The 22,959-nt window shown below is 37.9% G+C and overlaps 1 protein-coding gene and 1 long non-coding RNA gene across 17 annotated transcripts; one reads left to right on the forward strand and one right to left on the reverse strand.

The window, feature by feature from the left end:
* Nucleotides 1–6,900: 6,900 nt before the first annotated feature.
* LOC149035491 (uncharacterized) lies at nt 6,901–9,631 on the reverse strand. The gene is made up of 2 exons (XR_016182394.1): nt 9,518–9,631; nt 6,901–9,061 (listed from the first exon to the last, which is right to left on the reverse strand). It is a non-coding gene; the product is annotated as an uncharacterized LOC149035491 (long non-coding RNA).
* An 829-nt stretch (nt 9,632–10,460) lies between these two features.
* On the forward strand, nt 10,461–22,423 carry LOC113683846 (cholecystokinin receptor type A). Of its 16 annotated transcripts, XM_089191847.1 has the most exons (8): nt 10,461–10,553; nt 10,676–10,790; nt 11,504–11,575; nt 13,279–13,339; nt 15,002–15,064; nt 19,463–19,497; nt 19,739–19,862; nt 20,234–22,423. In XM_089191847.1, the coding sequence occupies exons 7-8, from the start codon at nt 19,783–19,785 to the stop codon at nt 20,994–20,996; spliced, it is 843 nt and encodes a 280-aa protein (XP_089047973.1). In that variant the 5' UTR covers nt 10,461–10,553; nt 10,676–10,790; nt 11,504–11,575; nt 13,279–13,339; nt 15,002–15,064; nt 19,463–19,497; nt 19,739–19,782; the 3' UTR covers nt 20,997–22,423. The 16 variants fall into 16 exon arrangements, with proteins under 16 accessions (XP_089047973.1, XP_089047965.1, XP_089047972.1 ...); XM_089191839.1 differs by having other exon boundaries at nt 19,463–19,862; XM_089191846.1 differs by lacking the exon at nt 13,279–13,339.
* The last annotated feature ends 536 nt before the right edge of the window (nt 22,424–22,959 follow it).

A 22,959-nucleotide genomic window follows, 5' to 3' on the forward strand; every position in this document is an offset into this window, starting at 1 on the left:
CCGAGGGCCAATAATCGCTAGTACGGTTCGACAAGGTTGGCAGGGAGATTAATATGTCACTCCACTCCTTCGGACTACATTCGCACATTTTTTATTTCCGGCTTTCGAGAACAAACATACAAAGCTTACGACAGTTTTCATGGTAACGGTCCGTATGACAAAATCCTGATCAATTAAGAACCAATCAGAATGCTGCGGATTTAGCTCGAAACTACTTTGCTATTACATAAATATATGTTATTCACTAACCGGCAGGCCCGTATATAATGGTAATGGACCGAGCGGAATTCAATTCGGTCTGTAATCATAAGAGTGATTAGTAAAATCGGACGACTGCGAAGTGGGAGTCCGATTTGTTAATCACGAGTGCTAAATGGGATTTAAAATACTTGCAAGCAAACTTTGAAACATTTTTAAATAATCATCTGTCATGATCTGACACCTGTCAGTTAGAGAGCGCACAAGAATGAAAATCACATGAATACTTTCGAAAATAAACAACGGTTTGGCAAACAAACTCAAGTTCAACGGCTTTCTTCAAAAACAGTCATGATATTACAGAAAATATTTTCATTTGCATTGACGATTACTCTACGAATTTTTTCCTCTGCTCAATTAGTAAATAGCGAGGAAAGTAACTATGATAATTTCAAACGTTTGTTTTAAATTAAACATGTGAGAGTTTGCTCGTTTGTTTCCTGCAACCTGGAATGGCGATCCAGTCTTTCCTCCAGAAAAAAAAAAACTTGAGGCAAATAATACACTTTAACTAGACACAAGGGGATTTAATGCGGCTTTTTATTATTGAATTCCCTCAGTTTCTGTTGTTTAATTTACCGTACAAATGTCCGAAAAATTGAGCAGACTTGCAAAGACTTAAAGTCCCTTCTTTTTTTGTTTTGGAGTATCTAAGTAGTTCGACATTCGCACTGGATACAAAGTTGATGTTCTCTCCTTTTGTATTTGCTGGCTTATAGCCACTAGCATATTATGTTTTCAGTTCTTGCAGTAACAATACGGAAAACTGCAGAAGATGCTAAACATATCTCAATCATTTCAGGATTGCGCGCAATTGAAAACAATAGTTTTACTTGCTGAAATATCTTAATAGGTGTGATCGGCGCATCAGGAAACTTGGAGGGGAATTGTTTTCTTTGAAAAGAGAGCACTTTACCGTTTAAATCAACAAACTAAGCAGATCCGAAGATATAATCTTATCAGTTCTTGCCGTGACACTACAAAAGAATAGAAACATCCATATAAGTTCTAGGTGAGACATTTTTTTCGTTTTGGATTCTTTGCGTGTTTGAAGTTCAGTATTTAAGTCTTTTCAACGCGTAACTAGCGAACGTTTCTACTTATTGTTTCATTAGCGCCTTTTTTTTTTAATGCCGCCTTATTGCTACTTCACATAATTTATCGTTGAACATATATCAGTAATATTCCTGTTTTCGTTTTTGAAAGTTTTTAGAAGAATTTCTTTCTTTTAAACAAGATCATTTTACTGGTTGAATCAGCGACTTATGCCGAAAAGAGCCACTAAATTTGCGAAGCGAGTAAACTGCAAAGCACGATATCTTGAGTTATTCACCAGAAGGATGGAAAGGGAAAAATGTGGATCGATGGAATGGCGGAATATCTTAATTACGAGGCAGAGAGAATATCCTAATATGTGGAATACCTTCTTGTATGAAACAAAAGTATCGAAAAAATGGAATTTCAACAAACGTCAGGCTCGGCAATTTGACATGTCGGAGAAAAAATTTTTCTCGTAAAAACAGTAGCAAATTCCTGAAATATGGACCGTAACGAATTTCCGTACTTTAAGGCTAGCATACTTGAAGATATAATTGAAGAAGAACTTGTCGAGGTGAAAGTAAAGGCGGGGGAAAATCATCAGGAAAAGAAAGCCAGTCTAAACAGAAGCACGACAACATGAAACCACCGTGGAACCCCGCTAACTAAAAACCCGATAAATTAAAGCATGTGAGAATTTGCTTTTCTTCTTATTTATTGTCCTAGAACAGTAAGATATAACCTTTATGTTGTGTCTTCGCTATAGATACAGAATATAGGAACCCTTAAATTTTGAATTTAAAACTCGCAGGAAACGAACAGAACAAAAACTCGGAGGAAACGAACATATTGAACGGTGATTACCTGCATAAAACACATCAGTACGTGACCAAAACAAATTGTGATTGATGGGTTTTGGTGCCACTTCATGTCAGTTTCGGTGTGCCCTGCGAATTCTACACATGCCATGACGAGCTTTGCTCACCAAAAGAATTTATGCAAATGAGGCTGAGGCGGATCTGAGATCCGCCTGGCAATTATTAACTGTAAGAGAAGAACTGACTTCGCACCCACAGAACGACCGAGGTGTTGCGGATGAATTTTCAGTAATTACTTTTTTGGCACTTTTCGGCGTCCAAATTGCATGGCGCGAGTAACCCAAAACCTTAAAGCAGACCCTTCTTGTCACAATACGAATGTTTTCCAGATAGGGACACGCGTTAATGTCAGCTCCACTCGCGTGATTGCATTTTTCAAGGTTAAACCCTCGCGTGGATCTAACAACTCAAGTTTACTTTAAAGCGTACAATGTAAGCCAAAGTAATTTTATAATTTAACTCCATGATCGAAATTTTGTTTACAAAGGATAGTAACGGATCGACATCGACCTAGAGCGTTAGCTTCACTCGCGGGGAGTCAACCATTTTCTCTTGCCCCTTGCGCAACATAGAATGCAAATTTGCTGACCCACTCTATTGATACACACAACTCGACAGTCGTTAAGAGTTGAAAAAGATTAAGGTTTTTTACCAACACCATGTATTTCCGATTTTTAAACGCTAACAAAAATTTAGTAATGGTATGTCCACTCCGGAAAATAATACCGCAAACAACAGCAAGCCCTAACCGCGATGAGAACACTCATGGATCACACAGCGCTACAGAACTCATTTTGTTTGTTTGTTTGGGTTTTTTCCGATAATATTGGCCTGTAAAGAAATATATAATGGAGTTTTTTTGTACCCTCCGCCGGCACCATATAATTGGCTAAATGCTAAGGAAGTAATATACTCTAAAGAGATCATTAAAGGAGTAAAATCTTTAAAATAATTTTTCCTGCTGGGGTTTCCTGGCATACCACTGCGAACACGGCGAACCTCATGTATAAGGCTGCGAGAAAATAAACAAAGACAAGTAGAAAAAGTTCTTTACTCACAAATCTCTTTTACAATCTACGACCGATTTTACATCTCGTGTCTGAAGCAAGAGTTGGAAATGTAAATGCAATTTAATACGTTACGTGAAGAGGTATTTTACTCGTTGGTAATTTTATTCCTAAATTCGTTATTTATTTTTAATTGAAAAATCACGGGATTTGAGGACAGACACCACCAAGGCAAACACAACATCGACGTAAAAATTACCAGTCAACGGAACGTGCACTTATGATGTGTAATTAAGTTAAGGTTGGTTGGTCATCTAAACAGGAAAACTATCTTTTTCTATTAAAACAAACATTGCTTTTTCATCACGGCTTTTCGCGGTTAACGTTCAATTAAATCTGCAAAGGAAAAAAAATCAAGACAAGTAAATTTAATTATGTCGCAATTCAAAATTAGTTTGTCATAAGATGAAAACGCACAGTCTAAAATGAAACAACTCCCAAAGAGAGACAGAACCAAATAAAAAAAAGGAAAGATTTTGCCTTCAGATAACAAAAGCCCAAATAGGACTGACCACCCAAGAGAGACAGAACCAGGTGAAAAAAAAGGGAAAGGTTCTGCCTTCAGATAACAACAGCCCAAACAGGACTGACTACCCAAGACGGACAGAACCAGGTGAAAAAAAAGGGAAAGGTTCTGCCTTCAGATAACAACAGCCCAAACAGGACTGACTACCCAAGAGAGACAGAACCAGGTGAAAAAAAGGGAAAGGTTCTGCCTTCAGATAACAACAGCCCAAATAGGACTGACTACCCAAGAGAGACAGAGCCAGGTGAAAAAAAGGGAAGGTTCTGCCTTCAGATAACAACAGCCCAAATAGGACTGACTACCCAAGAGAGACAGAACCAGGTGAAAAAAAAGGGAAAGGTTCTGCCTTCAGATAACAACAGCCCAAATAGGACTGACTACCCAAGAGAGACAGAGCCAGGTGGAAAAAAAAGGAAAGGTTCTGCCTTCAGATAACAACAGCCCAAACAGAACTGACTACCCAAGAAAGACAGAACCAGGTGAAAAAAAGGGAAAGGTTCTGCCTTCAGATAACAACAGCCCAAACAGGACTGACTACCCAACAGAGACAGAACCAGGTGAAAAAAAGGGAAAGGTTCTGCCTTCAGATAACAACAGCCCAAATAGGACTGACTACCCAAGAGAGACAGAACCAGGTGAAAAAAAGGGAAAGGTTCTGCCTTCAGATAACAACAGCCCAAATAGGACTGACTACTCAAGAGAGACAGAACCAGGTAAAAAAAAGGGAAAGGTTCTGCCTTCAGATAACAACAGCCCAAATAGGACTGACTACCCAAGAGGGACAGAACCAGGCGAAAAAAAAGGGAAAGGTTCTGCCTTCAGATAACAACAGCCCAAATAGGACTGACTACCCAAGAGGGACAGAACCGGGTGAAAAAAAAGGGAAAGGTTCTGCCTTCAGATAACAACAGCCCAAATAGGACTGACTACCCAAGAGAGACAGAGCCAGGTGGAAAAAAAAGGAAAGGTTCTGCCTTCAGATAACAACAGCCCAAACAGAACTGACTACCCAAGAGAGACAGAACCAGGTGAAAAAAAGGGAAAGGTTCTGCCTTCAGATAACAACAGCCCAAACAGGACTGACTACCCAAGAGAGACAGAACCAGGTGAAAAAAAGGGAAAGGTTCTGCCTTCAGATAACAACAGCCCAAATAGGACTGACTGCCCAAGAGAGACAGAGCCAGATGAAAAAAAGGGAAAGGTTCTGCCTTCAGATAACAACAGCCCAAACAGAACTGACTACCCAAGAGAGACAGAACCAGGTGAAAAAAAAAGGAAAGGTTCTGCCTTCAGATAACAACAGTTCACATACGAATGACAAAACCGGGAAAAAAATTAAAAAATGAAGGTTCTTCCCTCACGGAGATAAGTCTGATTACACAAGAAATAACAAAAGAACGAGAGTATCTTTAGGATTCTACTTTCGAAACTGCGAAATAGTACAGTACGATTAGTAAGAAAACACACTAACCTGCCAAGAGCGCGTCATCTTATAGGGAAGGAATATTTGAACTGTGATGTCAGGGTTCATTCCATAATTAGTTCATCTTGCTCATGTTAGGTTTCAACAGTTTGATAATACACCATGTGATTTTAAGCATCTGTCACCTAACTATCACAGAAATAATTCCTTCTCTTGCTTCGAAAGCACAGAAGTAAAGGTAAACCTTGCTTTGCTGATTAAATGGTTTGGGCATCATCATTTTCGACTCAAAGGTTATTAAGCAGCGAGATTTATCGTGCGTCATCATATAGCTCTAGACAGAAATTATCAGGCATACAACCTTATCTAAAAGCCAAATTGGACAGGCCAGCGAGTAGAATTTCTTCCTCGCGAAGTTTTACACAGTTAAGACCTTACCTTAAGGAAAGAACGATGGCCCCTTTTCGCAGATACCGCCGAATATACTCGTACCTTCGCACAATTTTTGCAGGATAAGTTCCCGCGCTTACCTGATGATTGGGACTACTGTCTATTTTATACTGAAAGAACTCCTCAGTATGGACGCCAGAAAAGTATTATCAAAATATCTACCCAATCGTTTCAAGTGTTAAATGATACTCTTGTATCTCCAGAACATACTGCAGTCAAAATCTCTCTTGAAAACAAGGTCCTTACCGAGCGGCTCACCGGCTTCCATGTTGACTTAGGGTCAAAGGTCTGATCAGAGTGAAATATAAGTTGGCTAACACAATTTAATTTTGGTACTGTCGTGACAGAACAGATAATCGTTCTTTGCGTCACAAACCAATAAATCTGTAGATCACGAACAAAACATGCTGGGTACAATAACTGTTACTTGATAGTCATGTCACGCACTACAACCAGGCTATCCTCAAATGCCATGACACACTACGGCTTAGCTAAGCCGTTCTTGTCGCTGAATCATTCTACAATTATGAAAATTGCCATTCACGCCATGAATGCGTAGTTATCTCCTAAGAGAAAATTGTGCAAAAGAGTCCTAAATTTACGTAGCTCTCCTAACGCGCAAGCCGCGCGGATCCTCGCGCCTGTTTACATTTTAATTGTTAACGTCAATTAATTTCACGCTCGAAGCCAAACACCTCGCTTTCACTTGCTAATTGAGCCCTCTCGCTTTACTTTGACAAGCCTATGGATCATTTTACGCATCCCCGGTGAGAATTCTTTTCTTGAGCAAAGCTCGTCATGTACCGTGTGACAAACTAGAAGAACTCTGTGCAGCTTGGTTTGTACTCTGAAATTGAGGGCAGTGGTTAGTTAAGCTTTATCAGAGCAAGTATATAGCTCAAAATGAAGAACATGTAATGCTTCCTTAAAAATAGTGATATAATATGCTTTGCGTTTCCTTTTTGAAAAACATACAAGAACTGCGCAATAACGAGAAAAGCAGCTTTCTGCCACGACTGATCCTAGCAAATGAATTGCGTATCTTTATGATACCAGCGGGACAATTTCTGAGTGTATACACAGTAGCGTAATCTAACTGTTGACCCAATCACACTAACAACACTTTTTCCAGGTCAGAGAGCCAAGGCAAGGACCAGCTAGCGGAAGAGTTGGCCTGTGCTTGCGCAGTTTATTTAGACCGCTGTGCAGAGGGTAAATAATTGGAATCGAGAAGAATATGGCCACCAACTGAAGCATTGCTTTTAAACATGGTGTGAAAATCGGCCAAGGGCAGATGTTTCAGTTAGTATTGTCATATATTGGCATTTAGTTTTACGTTTAAGAGATTTATGACTCGCTATACAAGCTCATTTCTCAATAAATTTCTCACATCATTCGAAGAAACGATTCCAACTCCAGCCACTTGATTAAGGTACAACAGAATTTTTAATAATCCAAATTTTGTGCAAACACTTTTTCTGCCTGTACTTTCTAAGACACCAGTGGCTGTTCCTTCAATAAAAAACAATAGTTCTGCTTTCTGCTCTAAAATAATCCAAAATAAACTAGCTGTTACGAATTTGAGTATTTTCATATTGTTTACTGTTACAAATTCCATTGAGTGCCACCATTTCTTTGGACTGCCCTCCCACAATAAGAACCATTTGAGATTCCGCTGACTGATAAAAGGTAGTATTCCAGATTGTCAACTTGCCTGGACCAATCTCAATGTTTGTGTGCGAGCTGTCCACTCCCCCAAAGTTAACTATAAAATAACACTCGATTTCAATCGTGTAAACGTTAAGTAGATTCAGCACGAGTGGCTCTGCAAGACCTCTTGCGCTCGGTTGTTCGGCTCTGAAAGTGTTATTGACTATTGATACTAGGTTATCTATGTGTAAAAAGAACAGAGCTAATGCATCACCTCCACAAACAAAGCGATCCCTTCCAAGTAATTATCAGTAGTTTATTACCACTAAACTCGAGTTAAAGTAATTGAGCCGTTTGGAGAAACTTCCCACAGCAGCAGCATCACCTGAGAACCTGCCTTCGTTTCGCACAAACTGACAGTTAGTTAAGTCCACTGAAAGTGACCGTATGTTGAGGTTTCATTCTGGAATCAGGTATTCCGTTCTCAGAACACATTCATTTTTCGTTTTTTAAGTCAGCTGAGTTTCCATAATGGATTTTGACTGCCTGCCTGTGTTTATTCGAAACTCCGACGAGTTAAAATGAATGCTGAAGTTTAAAAAGCTATAAGTATCAAAGATACTTTTTTCCAGCCACATTGTTTTCAAAAACTGCTCCCTCTATCAGGAAAACTTGGTCATTTTCGCGTGCGTCAGCAAAAAGTTCAAAGCATGCTTCACTAGTACAAATATTCATCGAAACCATTGTCAGTAAAACCAATTGTTATTCCTCTCTGAATTGAACGCAAGTTTTTGTTGGGCAAGTAAAATATTGCATTTTCCTCACTCGTCAATTGATTGTTCGAAAACGTAGTTTTCAATGTTCAAGTTGACCATAGGATCACCAGAAAAGGTAATACTACTAGGACTGTTGTTTTGAAGGTGCATCCGTCGAGTTAAAAACTTTTCCTTACAGAATCAGTGACTTATTTTAACGTAGGCGTGGCAACAGAACGTCGATAAAGCTACAGGCGACCAGCTTTATGAGAAGCCAGGTGTTGACGTAGGTTATTTGATCCAAAGAGACTTCACCAAAGGCTTTCGTTCTTGAAATGCACAAAAATCAAAGACCCTCCGAGGTGCAGGAAACAAATGCTCGAGTATTGTAACTGCATATTGCCATGCCGGCTAGATCCACTTCTCTCCCATTCTCACACGGATGAGGGACACGTGACGTCCCTGTGCCTAAGTACAACACAGTCACACGCATGCGCAGAGACTTGTTCAATGGTTTTATAAGGCAAGACGCATTGAGCCCGTCGTGATGTTTAAATAACATTCGATATTCCTTTGTATCGTCATGAACATAAGCCGCTGGCTTGAAAGAATTAGCTATAAATCCCTGCCCTATCTGCATTTAATAGATTGCTATCATTTAGTTGTTACAGCCTTTGTATGTTGTTTTGTTAAAACTAGGTGCATTTTTTTTAATGCCTGAATTTTAGCTTCCGTATCATTATCACCACTATCTTTATCATCATCATTACTGTCATCATTATTATCATCGCTTCCATTATTATTGCTTTTGCTGACATCGCGTCACTTCCCAACGGCAAAAGGGTGCACAAACTTCACAGATATGGACGTGATCTTCCCATCAGAGTCCATGAAAATGATAACGACTCTATGGTTTTCGCATCATTCGAGACAAGACAAGGAAACCCCATATGTAGACATGAATTTTCTCCTAAACCACTTATGTGCGTTTTTACTGTAGTCCTTCAAACTGTCAACTGAAAGAGAGTAAGTTCATTCGTAAAGAAAATGTCAGTGACGAGTATTTTTATACCATATTTTAGTTCGATCGGTTTCATTAAGTTCAAAGAGAGCAAGTAAATGGGGACCAAATATTGTTTTAGCGAGAAGGGATAGGGTAATTTACCTCCCTGCAGTTTTTAAGAGGGTTTTTTTTCCCCTGCAAATCTTGATTTCGTCAATGGCCATTATCGGCCATTAATGGCGACTTTTCTAAAAAAATGATATTTACACCGAATTTATCGCGTAGTGACTTATCACAGGAATATGATTATTATAAGATAGATACAGAATAGAACCATAAAGAAATGAATAAAAACCATCCGAAATAAAAAGGAAATTTGAAAACCAAACCCTTCTTCTACGTTTTCCATTGAAATTTTTTGATACGTGTTTGACTTCTTATTCTAGGAGCTGTGAATTTTGATATTCACCTTCCTCTCTTCTTCTCTCCATCAAACATCTTGACTTACGACCGTTGCTTAAGAAAATTCAGTCCACTAAGTAGATTGAGTAGGTTTCCTAACTATACCCCTCCCCTTCCCCCACAAAACATATATTCACGATAAAATTTGGGGCTTTTCACAAGCAAACAAACAAAAAAAATCTCCTCATTCTCACGCAAAATATCCACTTCGATCGTCTTTCTCGCTAAATCAAATGAAAGAAAATTCGTGGATTGTTAATTTCCCACTCTGTGACCTGTAATTTACACTCTGTTGCGTCGCTTAAACAAGTGTGAAGATAATTTTGTTTCATCTCTGAACCTAAAAACCTCTCACACCTTGCTGAAAACGTCAGCAGACTTTTTGACAGCAAGGAACGATGAAATAGCCAAAATAATTCCAGATAATTTACGAATTACGTCCTTTTCAGGTGTTATTCCATCACGTTCGCGTTAAAATAAACTTTTCCAGCGAGGGGTTCCTTTTATCAAAGATAAATATGATTAAAATCACTTTTTAGGAGAAAATAAAAAAAATTATGCACGCCTCACACAAATTGAAAGGTATTGGAAACCCTCCTTTGGCATATTGATTATGATTTTCAGTGCTTGTCTTGATCTCACGACTGTTGTGACAGGTTCACTAAAATGAATTAAATTTTCTTTTCACTAGTGAATGAAGGATTCAATATCTGCAACGTATTATAAAAGATTTCTTTTACGCACATCCATAGATTTTATTTACTTTACTTTACTGAACCAAACAGTCATTTCCTTGAATATTGGACGTATGTCGGCAACAGAAAAAGAAAAACAATGGCTTCTAATTACAACTAGCATGGCTTGGCACTCCTGTCGCCACCTTTACTCATTTCATTAAAAAGCCATTTTATCCTTTAAGTGCATGATCCTAATATTAAAAAGCACTCAGCAAACAATTCGACCGGATCAAAACTAAGTTTGTCGGTTCATCTTGTTTTGCCATTTTCTTTGCCTGCAAGACAGTTGGCTCTTATTCTCGACAGGTAAGTTGACATATGGGAAGAGCATTGATAAAAGAAACCATCCAATTGTTTTTAGAATTACTTAAGTTGTAAAATATTGCATTTGCATAATGTAGCTCATCATGAACGTTTTGTATTCGAAGGTAATTGTCGCTTGTGTTTACCGATTTAAGATTTACACCCTTAACGCAAACTAAACCGCCTTTTCGAACGAAGAAGCGGAAAACTGGATGACACAGCGAGATTAAGCAAGTTCAGGTAATCTTTTTCTTAATCATGTTTATAGTTAGTCTCAATGGACTGAACCTGGCTTACTCTATAAACCAAATTATATTACCAGCGTTTCCACTCCTTATCGTGTCAATATACTGAACTTTAATATTTGTAACCGAGATACAGGTTTTGATGCAGTTACGCAAGGGTCAAAAAATAGAAACGATTTAACGATTCGATCTTAAACCTCGCCTACAGCGACACTTTTCTTTTATTCGGATATATGCTGATTTAATACTATCTTATGTATACATAAATAACAACAGCAATGCGCTAGAATGAACGGCCGACTTATAAGGTAAAAATTTCAGCCTTTCATAAGGTTAGTCTTCTTTAACTAATGAACTGAGAGAAACGTATTAGTTAACTGTGGCCATGTTCGTGTTATAACCAAACCGATAAGCTAAGCTAAATGTTTACATTTTTTCTCCTACATTCGGTTGATACCTGTATCAGCTATTTAAGAGAGTAAACTTAAAAAGCTGAAACATCTCAGTAAGAAAAAAACTGAAACTCTTCCGAGGGACAATGAAACTCTATTTTGACAAAAACAATATCATACTTTTCTAACGAAGGAAGTCACCTCTCTCCAAATCAAGAAATAAAAGTTTCCTGATGATGGTAATAAAAATATTCCAGGAAGTAAAAGATTTACTGGATGTTTATCCTGCTTACTGAAGGCTACTTTGCCTTTTCAGTAAGAGGAAGGGAGAGAGAGAAAGGGGAGGAAGGGAATTGGTTAGAATTGCGAAGAAAGGCGAGGAAAATAGGTATGCATAGAAACATCCAGGGAACAATCCACCTTCCCTGTTTCCAGCTCCCCTCTCTACTTTACCGCCTCCTCACTCCCCTTCCCCCTTGCTATTTCTTTTCTTTTTTATGCCCAATGACAAGGATCCTAGTATTTTATTTGTAAAATGTTTATATGACGGAGAATTAATAAGAGTTATAAAAATAAAAATAAAATGTAGCAGAGGCAATTTTGCGGATAAATTAATTAGTTGTTTGCGCTGTAAACCTGATTATTACATCTCTGATCTTTATTCTCTCGAAGTTTTCTTTGGCATTGAAAACTTTAATTGTTTTTCTTTTGCTAAACAAACTATGTTCCGTTTTCAATAAGTTAGGTATTGTTATTTCACTGGTTTAATTTGTGATCGTAAGGTAACCGACACATACATAAACTTTTTGTAGAATAGGATAATATAAATGAATTCAATTTAATTGATTTTTCTTTATTTTCAAATTAAAGCAGCAAAAATTAAAGGAAAAACGAAACAATTAAACGCAAAAAGTATTGGAAAAAATAGAGGTGGTAATAAGATGGTAAATCATTTGATTAAATTTATTCATCTTCAAGTGCGGCTTATCTGAAGAAAGTTAATTATTTTTTCTCAGGAAAAGAGCTCGATAGACCAAACCATATAACCACCCATCGAGTAAAGAAGCCTTGTTTTCATTATCTTGAAAAAAATAAAGACAAGAAATTATTGTGAAATTATTGCACAAAGAAACAAATTATGTAGGTACATAATTCCTCAAACGTCCTTTATTGAGAAACAACGAACTGGAATCAATAATATTAATTTCATTTATGCCAGTTTTTCGTTCCAGAGCATCCAGTTGCCAAGAGGCTAAGAATATTAGCTACTTTATCTTGTTTAATACGTTGAATTCTTTTTTTTTTTTTTTTAACGCTTCATTTATGCAAATTATTCCGTGAAGTGCGAGGCTATAATTACCTTAGTTGTGTTTCGGTTACTATTGCTGGTTCTCAGTGTCACGCCATTCAAAATAGATCAAAATAAAAAATAAAAACCGTTCAATCGATTAAGTCTAGAATCTGGAAATAGAAAGAAGCTAGATATGTAAAGACTCTCGCCAAGATTCAGGTCACAGCAATTTTTCTTACGGAAGATATGAGGAGAAACGTTTTTCCCAAATTTATAGAGATTTGTATGGAGCCGCCATGCTGGTGCCCACCTAGATGGGCACCAACATGGCGGCCAGAAACCAGCAGAAACATCTGTCACTGAGTTTTGCTACAAAAGCGTGAATTTATCTCTCTAAGAACTCATAAACGTAACAATAATACTTTATTCTAATACAAGAACTGTTCAGATAGCTGAATTTCCCTAAATAAGTCACCTTTTAAACCAACATAACAGCTCTCTCGCTCGTCATGTAAAGGCCACGTCACGCAAAAGCTTAGAAATTCAAGAGTAGTCTATCACTAAACCAAGAACCCATTTGGAGTGAAAATTTGTCTGAATATTAGTTTTTAGCTGCTCTAATACATCATGAAAGTAAAATCTCAGGAGGATCAATAGTTCTGAAGTCTGAAATTTAGTGACGTCACGTGAAAACCAGCAATAGGCTCAGTAGGTGCACTTCTTTATTAAAACCGAGACCATATTTTCAGTTGACACGTGCAAACATGTGAGTAACGATCGATTTTTTTTTTCATTTTAAGTTAAAGCTGATTGAGTAAGATACATCGTTCCATAGAACCTTTTGAGGGAACGTACCATGAGGTGAGTCTGCGTCACAGTTTGTCAAAACCGCCAGAAAATTAGAATCAAAACGAGTAGGGTTTATTAAGGATCACGAAGCCATATCTAACGAGCTTTCAATCCTCTTATTGTTTTTGGACATGTCTGATTGGTTTGCGCGCATCATGAGATAGGCGAGGCCGTCTTCACGTTTCATGTACTTTTCAAAATGGTGACGCGAATTCGAATGGAAAAAACTGCCATCTAAAGCTATGATACCATGCCATTGCTCAGTTTGAACGTTTTTGCAATACGCAACGAATCTTCGTGATCGGAAAATTGGCGATATTAGTAAAAGCTTCCTCTAAGTTGCACGCGGAGGACACGTTGAAACTACAAAATTTAGGCTTGTACACTTTCTTTCTTTTTCGAAAAAAGCCTACATATAGCTTGCTAGCTTGCTGAAAAAAGCTTGGTGTGTAGTCTCCTATTTTTTTCAAAGGCCCGAAACAAAACGCCTGGCACGGGAATGTTTTCTTCAAAATGATGGGCATGTTGGGGGGGAAAGATTTCTTAATTTGTCCTAACGAAGGAGTGATGTCGCACTTATCTGGACCCTCAAAACCGAGCTAAGTTGGGGATCAAAGGCTTGCACAAATAAATTTCAGAAACATGTTTAACTGGTGTATTTGATTACAGCCTTGTAAACTGAGTGTTTTTATGTAAATCAGTACAATGATAAGAGCTTGCAAATACATTAGTTAGACAATGTCAAAACTAGCTTGCTTATAACGCTCGATGATACATGGTAATTTGCAGTTCAAATCTTTGTTTAAAGCGATTTTGTTTAATACTTGTTTAAGGATGATTAAGTCCTTATAAAGTGCTCTCCTGTCTAAAAATTTGTGGTAGTTCTGTTTCCTCAGTCGAGGCCAAATTACACTGAAAATATTAAAAGCCACCCTTTATTTAACTTCTATGAACTTCTATGCTTTCTGTCCTGCTCCTTCATCTTGAATGTTTGTTAAAAATCCGGTTGTTTGTCACGATTATGACAAATGTCGAAATCGTTTGCGCATTTGTTTTTGTTATGAAAGCGCAGGTGATAAGCTGAGTACAGCTTTTTCCGTTTAGTATCTGCACAGGAGTCGTAATTTTCGAATTTCCATGTTTTCATCTCCAAATCGTCGCTATACTTTAAATTTGCGCAGCCTATAAATATTCTTTTTGGTGAGTACTTTTTTCTGTCTAGCCGGCTCAGAAGTTTTTCCGGTAAGATGAAAAGTTCTGTCGATGCAGTAATTGATGATGAACAAGACATTTGCTGCGAGAGGGCTGGTAAATGGCCAAGTTTGGTCACAGGATGCTTACCTGGATACGGAAAAAGCTCCATTTGTTCGCTCTCGAGGCTCTTCACGTTCCCTATTTAATTTTGGGTGATATATTTTCCGCCATCATCAACTTGTGTGGTGATGGAAACAGAACATCGAGATCCAAAGGCGTAATGTATTTCAGACTTCACCGGAAATCTCTGCCTTTAAACTCATCAGCGAGCAAGATATTCAAGAGTTTGAGTCCACTGGCTAGAAATTGAACAAAGTTGTTTTTAAACTTCTCCTTCTGGCGCTGCCATTATGACGTAAATAAGCGATAATTTCTTTCAAACAGGAACACAACATTCATTTAAATTCTCTTTATTTGCAGGCTGCATACCAGCTTGACAGCAGTCAAAACTTGTCAAGCTTGAAAGTTGCATTTTTAATAACCGTAAGTATGTGTTTTATTTTGTACTCATATTAAATGTTTCGAAGGAAAAGTATCCAAGATAAATAATTAGACAAATAACTAACAATTTTAACCTCTCAAGTATCATTTAATATCGTTTAAAATTTGTTCGACAAAGGGTCGCTTTGGTGACTTGCAGACTGAAATTCAAATGCAGCCGCTTCAACGTATCTATCGATGAAAATATTGAATGTGCTGCATCTGTTTCCCGTAGTGCAGTCGGAAAATGCAGGGAATCAGTTTCTGGTCGGTGAAAACTGACCTCAGGTGGCTCTAGTTGAAGTAATTGTACTGTAAAGCAATCCGTTTGGAACTTTTCAATCTTTTAATAAAGAAACACTCCCAATTTCTCACCAGCCATCCCAGAAAATCAGGGGATGTCTTCGATATCGAATTTTCCTCAGTCGCAAAACTCTGAGGCAATCGGGAAACAGCGAAAACCCTTTAACCCTAGCTTTGAGCCAATCACAATAACAGCCATTACCCGAAAAACCCTTTCAAAAAGAATTGTAGAGCAAGCTCTGTGTTCTATGATAGCTTATTCAAGATAGTATGCTTGCTCTCATTGGTAGATAGGTGTTTGTAGATGAAAGTATCTAATCATGGCTGCGACGTCATTTTTTTCAGTTTTCTGGCAGAATTCCAAACATTTTAAAGCCTTTGCTCTTAGGAGTAGTTCACCTAATTTTGATTTGGACTTTCACTATCTCTTCCCTTTGAGCCCGAGAAATTTAGAAAAAAGTGAAAAAAAAAAAAAAAAAAAAAAGGGAGAAAGAAAGAACCGCAACTGACAATCCTTTGCCTTCCTCGATAGTCCCAGGCCACACGACCTCGACGAAGAAGCTCAAGCAATAACGATACAAAATTACGTAATTAATGTCTTTCGGGGTAGCTTTTGCATTACATACAACAAATGAATTTTCCTTAAGACATTTTTTATTTAAAAATGAAAACGTTCACCAAAGTATACGCTACAGACTGTAAATTTTTCAAATCAAACTTTTGACAGCCCTTCGGCTGCTGTGTTTTAAAACGTCAAACTTGCATAAATTGCATTTTTGTCGCTGAGTCGTTCTCGTTGTGAAATGTTAGTTCCACATTGGCAACGATAGTCGTTTAGAACTTTATCTTTCAAAATTGCTTGCCAAATCAAACTGCCATATCATGTCGCTGTCTAGCCACAGAAATGAAAATGTCTACAAAGGCCTCAAAGCTCCTCCTTCACAGCAGAGGCTCCAGGCATGTAGAATTTACTATTATTTTCCCAAAATACACAAGCCGTCGGGAAATACCAGTATTCCAAGGGCAAAAGCTACAACTTCAACAATCTGATCCACACTTTGTACTATTACTCCTTACCAGCAACGATTGACGAGGCGCACCTAGCGATTCAACTTCTCAACGCCGTTTTCGCGCTGAAAAATCAGGCAAGTTCGCATCCTTAGAGAGCGATTAAGGACAATGACGTACATTTTCAGATTAAATACACCACTCCGACCGAGATTCTTTCCCTTTAGATTCTTGCATTATAAACTTTTTCGAATTCACTAAGCCCTGCGTGTTTAGGTAAGGCTATCTATGTGAATTCTAATGTGGTAGACACTACAGCTTGTTGGAGACAGTAAATTTAGCATCATCAACTGAACACAATTTGTAGGCAATTAATCGCAGGAGCCATTTAGCCACACAACCAATCAAACTGTACGTAAAAACAAATTCATCAGTATAGAATGGTGTTTTAAAAAGAATTGTTAATCAACTTGCATTATTGTCAAATTTGAATACGACACAGATGGCAAAATTACCGCAGAAATGACGTGATTTATTACTGCGTCGCACAGTTAAATTGGACATGCAACCTTCAAATTTAAAAGTATACTGAAGGGGCAACAAGGCGAAAAATAATTTTGTTAAACATATCATCTGTACTGGGACTAGACCAAAGGAAGCTAAAAGGAGAGGTATGAAAAAAATCAAACGCTATGATTAGAAGAATAAACAGATTATTTAGAAAGGCGAATGGCAAATACAATTATACGGCTTGTAGTAATACATCATTTCCGCGCAAAGTAAATGCCGGCTTTTTAGCAGACTTCGAAATTTTTGCATTTAAGTTTTCACCGCCATATTTGACGTTTTTTAACTCTAACTTAGTAAAGACTCAAATGTACTTTCACAACGAAGTGGTACTGAGACAAAATATGCAGCCATGAGTTTCAAATTGCTTCAAAATGAAATATGCCTTGAATTGTAAACAGACCGTTGTTAGAAACACTTACTTGATAGTCCTAAGTTAATGGATTGCAGAGATGGTTTTGCCACTTGAATCATCCTAAGTGATCTTTCAGCTTAATGAAAGGCAAATTACACTCTACCGGGAAGGTTATTTTTCTGAGTGTTTCACAATTTGTGTAGAGGGTCAACATTTTGTCCATGGTTTTCTTCTTCCTCTGTGAGGGGTAAATGAGATGAAACTCAATGATTTGGCAATACTAAATCTTCCGTGTGTCGGTGACACTTTCAGGCATTGATGGGCTTTGGACTCAAAAATAAGGCCCTTGATTACGGGAGTATATTAAAATTAACAAGGTGGAAGTCCTTCAAGTTACATGAATTTTTGCATTGGTGTTTTACAGAACCCAGCAGCTTATTGGTAAGCCTACATTTGCTTCCAAGGCAAGGCAAAATGCTTTTTAAATCAGGCAAATGTACTTATTTTGCTTCTTGGAATAGTTTTTGTAACAGGCCATGGATATTGCCCTTGAAGCTAGCCAAATTCGTTGATTGAATTTAAATGAATAAGTGTAACTTCCGTTTTCATATTTTAATCACGAAACGTTAAAAGTCAAATGTTTCAGTTTCTTTTTTCAGCTGTAATCAAAGATTCTCGTGGTAAAATCAGTGAAAAATTACCGCAACTAAACGTGGCAAACCGCAATCCTAACATGTTTTTCTTCTTTTTTTTAATTGATGATCCCTCTAAATTATAGCAAAATGCTAGACAAATTATTCTTACTGCCATTTTAAATTGTAAAATGCAAATTTGTTAGCTTCCATTCAGTTTCTGAGAGAACATTTAATATAATTGAGAGATAAAGCTAGCCGTTTAATCCACAGTTTCCGAAATCTGACTAAAACACTCTCACAAAACGATTAGCAGTCACAGCAGGGAGGAAATGTTCATCTTGAACCTTCCTTACTGGTGGCTACAATAACTGCAACTCATCCTACAAGGCAAAAAGGGAACCATTCTTCTTATTTAACGTAGCTTCAGCTCGCAGATTTAAGAAAAAGGTATTTTTACCTGCTCAGAGAATGAAAGCGAGGTTTAAAACTACTTCTACAGATTTGAATTGATTTGGGTGGTAAGTAATTAATAATGGTTTCCGCTATTTACAATTGGATCATACCTTTAACAATGCATTATCGCTAAAGCTGTGAACTCAATTTGTAGGCAGAATTTTATGAGAGAAGGAAGGACGCCAAGAAGTGTGTCGCGCAGTTCTTGCACCTAAATTTGTATATAAAAATACGGAAATATTTCGCATATAGAAGTTCTGCCAAAACACTGAGCTAAAAGCATGCTATAATAGATTTCATAATGATTTTTAATTTTTAAGAGTTGCTGTGGGCCGATGTTCCAAGCGCTACCTGCTCTCAAACCCTTTACTTGAAGAGAGAAAAAAATAATTAGGGTTAATTTGTCAGCAGGTATACTTCCTATTTTTCCATCTCCAGATTTTGTTTTATATTTCACTTTGGTTTCTCATTGGCCATTTAGATTGGCTCCGGCAGATAATAAATAAGATTAATTCGAATAAGTAAATGAATAAATACAAATATTTCAACGTATTTTGTCACTTCACAAACGCCCAGGAAAAACACCGACTAAATTTGTAAAGTACGCCCACACGTTTGAAACTCGTTTTGTGGCTTTTGCTTTCTTGTTATCGTTCTCTTCTGTGAAGTCTGGCTGAAGCAGGCTCTGCGATTCTTTTCACGAGTAAGTGTTCTTCTTCGTTGAGCTTAAAATCTTATGTTAGCGTTATTGATTTCTGGATTATTAACGACAAGGGAGGATTTAGCTAATTCCTCTCAAGTTATTTTCAACTCGTACATCTGAACTCTTGCGGAGAATAACGTCAAATTTATCTTGCGTTTTCTTGAATCTGTTTGGTGTAGACAACCTGTCACAAATAGACCCCGCATAAAATGTCCATGCGAGCGAATTTGCAACCGACGAGGTGATATTTCTGGATCCTTTTAGCATCTCCGAGAAGCATGACATCTTGAAGATATCTCAAGGCAGAAGATATTACGGAGGAAAAATGCATGCTTTAGTTTAAAACTAATTTTTCTTTAAAATGTTTCCCTCTCAAGGTTCAACGAATAAGAAAACTCAACTCATCATGATGGTAAGCAACTCTTCAATAAATGACAGCTTCACAAATGAGGCGCAAGAAACCCAGCTTAAGTGGCTAAATGCTGTACAGTACACAATGTTCACAACGATTTTTGTGGTCAGCGTTATCGGGAACACTTTGGTCTGTCTCGTCATTGCACGAACTCCGCGCATGCGCACCACACGTAACTTTCTACTGGTAAACCTTGCCGTAGCTGATCTGACAGTCGCAATGCTTTGTATTCCCTTTGAAGTAGTTTTGAAGTTGACGTACCCTCGCTGGCCCCTGGGACCGGTAATGTGCAAGATACTATGGCCTACCATGACGTCAGTGACCACGTGCTCCTCTGCCACCCTTGTTGCTATCAGTTACGACAGGTAATATCAACATATCGACACAGAGAAAGAAAAATCATTTTGAAACAAACTCGATATTTCAACATGAAATTAAGCTATGTTACTTTTATGAGATTAATTCCTCTATTTGAACGAAAAAGCAAAGTAACAGCACAACGTGTAATTATGTTTTTTTTTATTTGTCTCTAGGGACAAATGACTTTAAGGCTCGATCGAAACGTCATCATGATTATTGATAAGAACGATGTTTTTCGTGTACTTTCAGCCGGTTCTTAGTGGCTTATGGTGTTAATAATTTCAAAAGATGTTAGGTTTGATCGAATGCATCCATAGAGTTTGTTGAGCCAGTTATAGCATAATTCTGGATCTTAGCAATTCCCATTTACAAATAGGTTCCGAGCTGTTGTTCATCCTTGGAAGCCCCGTTTCACTTCAGTACAAACAACCATTATTATTGCCACCACGTGGTCAGTTTCCTACGTACTTGTGATACCCTATCTACTGGTTCTGTCAATCAAGGATAACTACTGCAGAGAAGTGTGGCCAAGTGCTGTAGCAAGGCGTACTTACACTTTGGGGCTGTTCGTCATTCAGTTTGTCGTTCCCATCTTCATCATCGCTTTTGCTTACACCAAGGTAGTATTAAAGCTGCGGGATCAAGCTGCACGTTTCGCGGTAGAGAAAAAAGACCAAGACACTGCTACTCCAGTAATTACTCGCGCAGGTCAATCTAGCAGCTTCTTGTCTGTCGAAGTCAGCGATGTGAACTCAATATCTGGATCACCTTTGCCCAACAAGAAATTTACAACCAGGCTTAACAAACTTGTTTTGTCTCCCAAATGTCCCAGAACTGGCCAAAGTAGCGCTATTCAGCGGCTTGAGCGGAACACAAAGATAGTCAAGATGCTGCTTACAGTGGTTCTCCTGTATGTGGTCTGCATGCTCCCCAACCAAGTAGTGTGGCTGTGGTACGAGTTTGGTTCCGGGCAGAACTCTCCATATCTTAGGGTACTACTAACGCTAGGAAGCTCCATGGTGTATTTGAATAGCTCAGTAAATCCGATTCTCTATGCTGGAATGAATGATGAATTTCGACGAGGGTTCATTAACCTCTTGAGATGCCGATGTAGGCGTCCTATAAACAAACGACTTTAACCGAAATGAACTCTTTAATAGACGGTTGGACGAACTTGAGCCGCAGTTTAGCGAGCGAAAGTTACTTGGAAAGGGTTACATGCTAAGTTTTCTTGGCAAGATAAGTTCCTTGTTCAAAAACTGACTTGTTAGGTGACTTGAAAATGTAATAAGCTTGGATGAATTCATAAGATACTAGCTTTGATAACTGTAATGGCTTTTAAGTATTTGTCAACGTTACCCCATAAAGTTGTTCGTGTAAAGATTGGTTAACACGTTTTATGTGCAGCAGTATCAAGTTTTCATTATGAATGCGACCCTATGGTCATTCAACATCGAGGACAAAAATTACTGACCAAACAGTAATAACTGTTTCTTTAATACAATGAACTTTTATCTTGATTTTCCTTGATTGTTTTCGGATTGACACCTAGATATTTAGCGACATGACAACGACATCACGGAGAACACAGGTATTTTTGTTGACCAGCTTCGTTGTCCTTCTGCTCCTTTGTGACCTTTTTGTTCTGTACTGCTGACATTTAAAACAATCTAACTGATATCGTCAAAGCCGAAAGTGTATAGTGGTATGATTCTGCTTTTGAACGAATAGCAAATGTTTCATATGTAATGATCATCTGTCCAGTTTCTCAGTATAATTGTGCGTTGCTTTCTTTAGATCGAATAGTCTTAGAATTAACGGTTGGCGTTACTTAGTTGAATTGTCTGCTTATGGAAGCAATAATAATATATTCGTTAACCAATAACATAGCCTATAGCTTTTAAAAATAGTAAGGAAAGAACCATGTTATCCAGAATCAAAAATAAACTCATTTTATGGAAAAGGTTATTGTTCATCTCTGCTTTATAGATTAATTACGTCACTTTAATCGTTTGTGTCACGATATAAGAGACAGGCTAATCATTCTTGTGTTGATCGATAGACCTGTAAACATCCAAGCTTCGGGAATTTCGATTCCACTATCCCTATTGATGTTGTTGGGATGAAGTCTTACATGAATAGCTTCTTTGACCCTACGTGTGTACCAGTGGGGCCACGATCAATAAACTTAACCTTGCTTTAAATAGGAATATGCCCCATTTCGTTAGCGCCCTCCGATTAACTTCATCCTAACAACATCAATAGGGATAATGGAATAGAAAGTCAACGATCAAAGAACACAACACTTGATCAATGAAGACTTATGAGGGAACACTACCCAATGATGAAGACTAGCAGTATTGCAGTCGAAACGTCGCGATCAACATCCAAAGTGACTCCATCGTGAGACAAACGAATAAAGTTCATCTCCTACCATGTTCTTGTTATTACTATTATTGTTATTGTTATTACTAATTCATATGCCGTACATTACTTACAATACTTACTATGCTGGCACAACTAATGTGCTGACACTATCATTTGTTACAATAAAGTCTGGATATAACACGTGCTGTCATTGATTGAAAGAGCGTGCTCTTTGAGAGTATAGAGCTGAGGTAAAGCTTTCACGCCATCGGCCAAATTGTGCCATGTCCGACCCTTTCCGGGACTTCTCTCTAACCCTTTTTTCGTTAATTGAAAGTAAAATTTCAGAACAAGCGAGCCAACATGTACCAATAGAAGAACCAAACAATGGTTTTTAAAAAGGCCAGGCGCCGTAATTTACGTTATTATAACGCAAGTAGAGACGGAAATCCTAAAAGAGAAAACGAAATAGACAGTCCAAGATTTTCACGCTCAGTTCGATTGCAAGCTTACGTACGATAATAAGAATCAAACACAGCTAACACTCGCATAGTAAATAAACTTTCGTGTTAAGAAAAACAATAAATTCCGCTGTCGTTCATTCATAAAACAATCACCTTGAACAGTTTGTTTTCTTCTTGTCATGTAAAAAAACGTGCATGTTTTTATGAGCCGAATTTTTACTGAACATTTCACTTTCAGATTCTGTGTTAGAGACTAAAAAAACTTCAGGCG

Source organism: Pocillopora damicornis, chromosome 13 (assembly GCF_964200805.1).
Source record: "Pocillopora damicornis chromosome 13, jaPocDami1.2, whole genome shotgun sequence".
NCBI lineage: Eukaryota > Metazoa > Cnidaria > Anthozoa > Scleractinia > Pocilloporidae > Pocillopora > Pocillopora damicornis.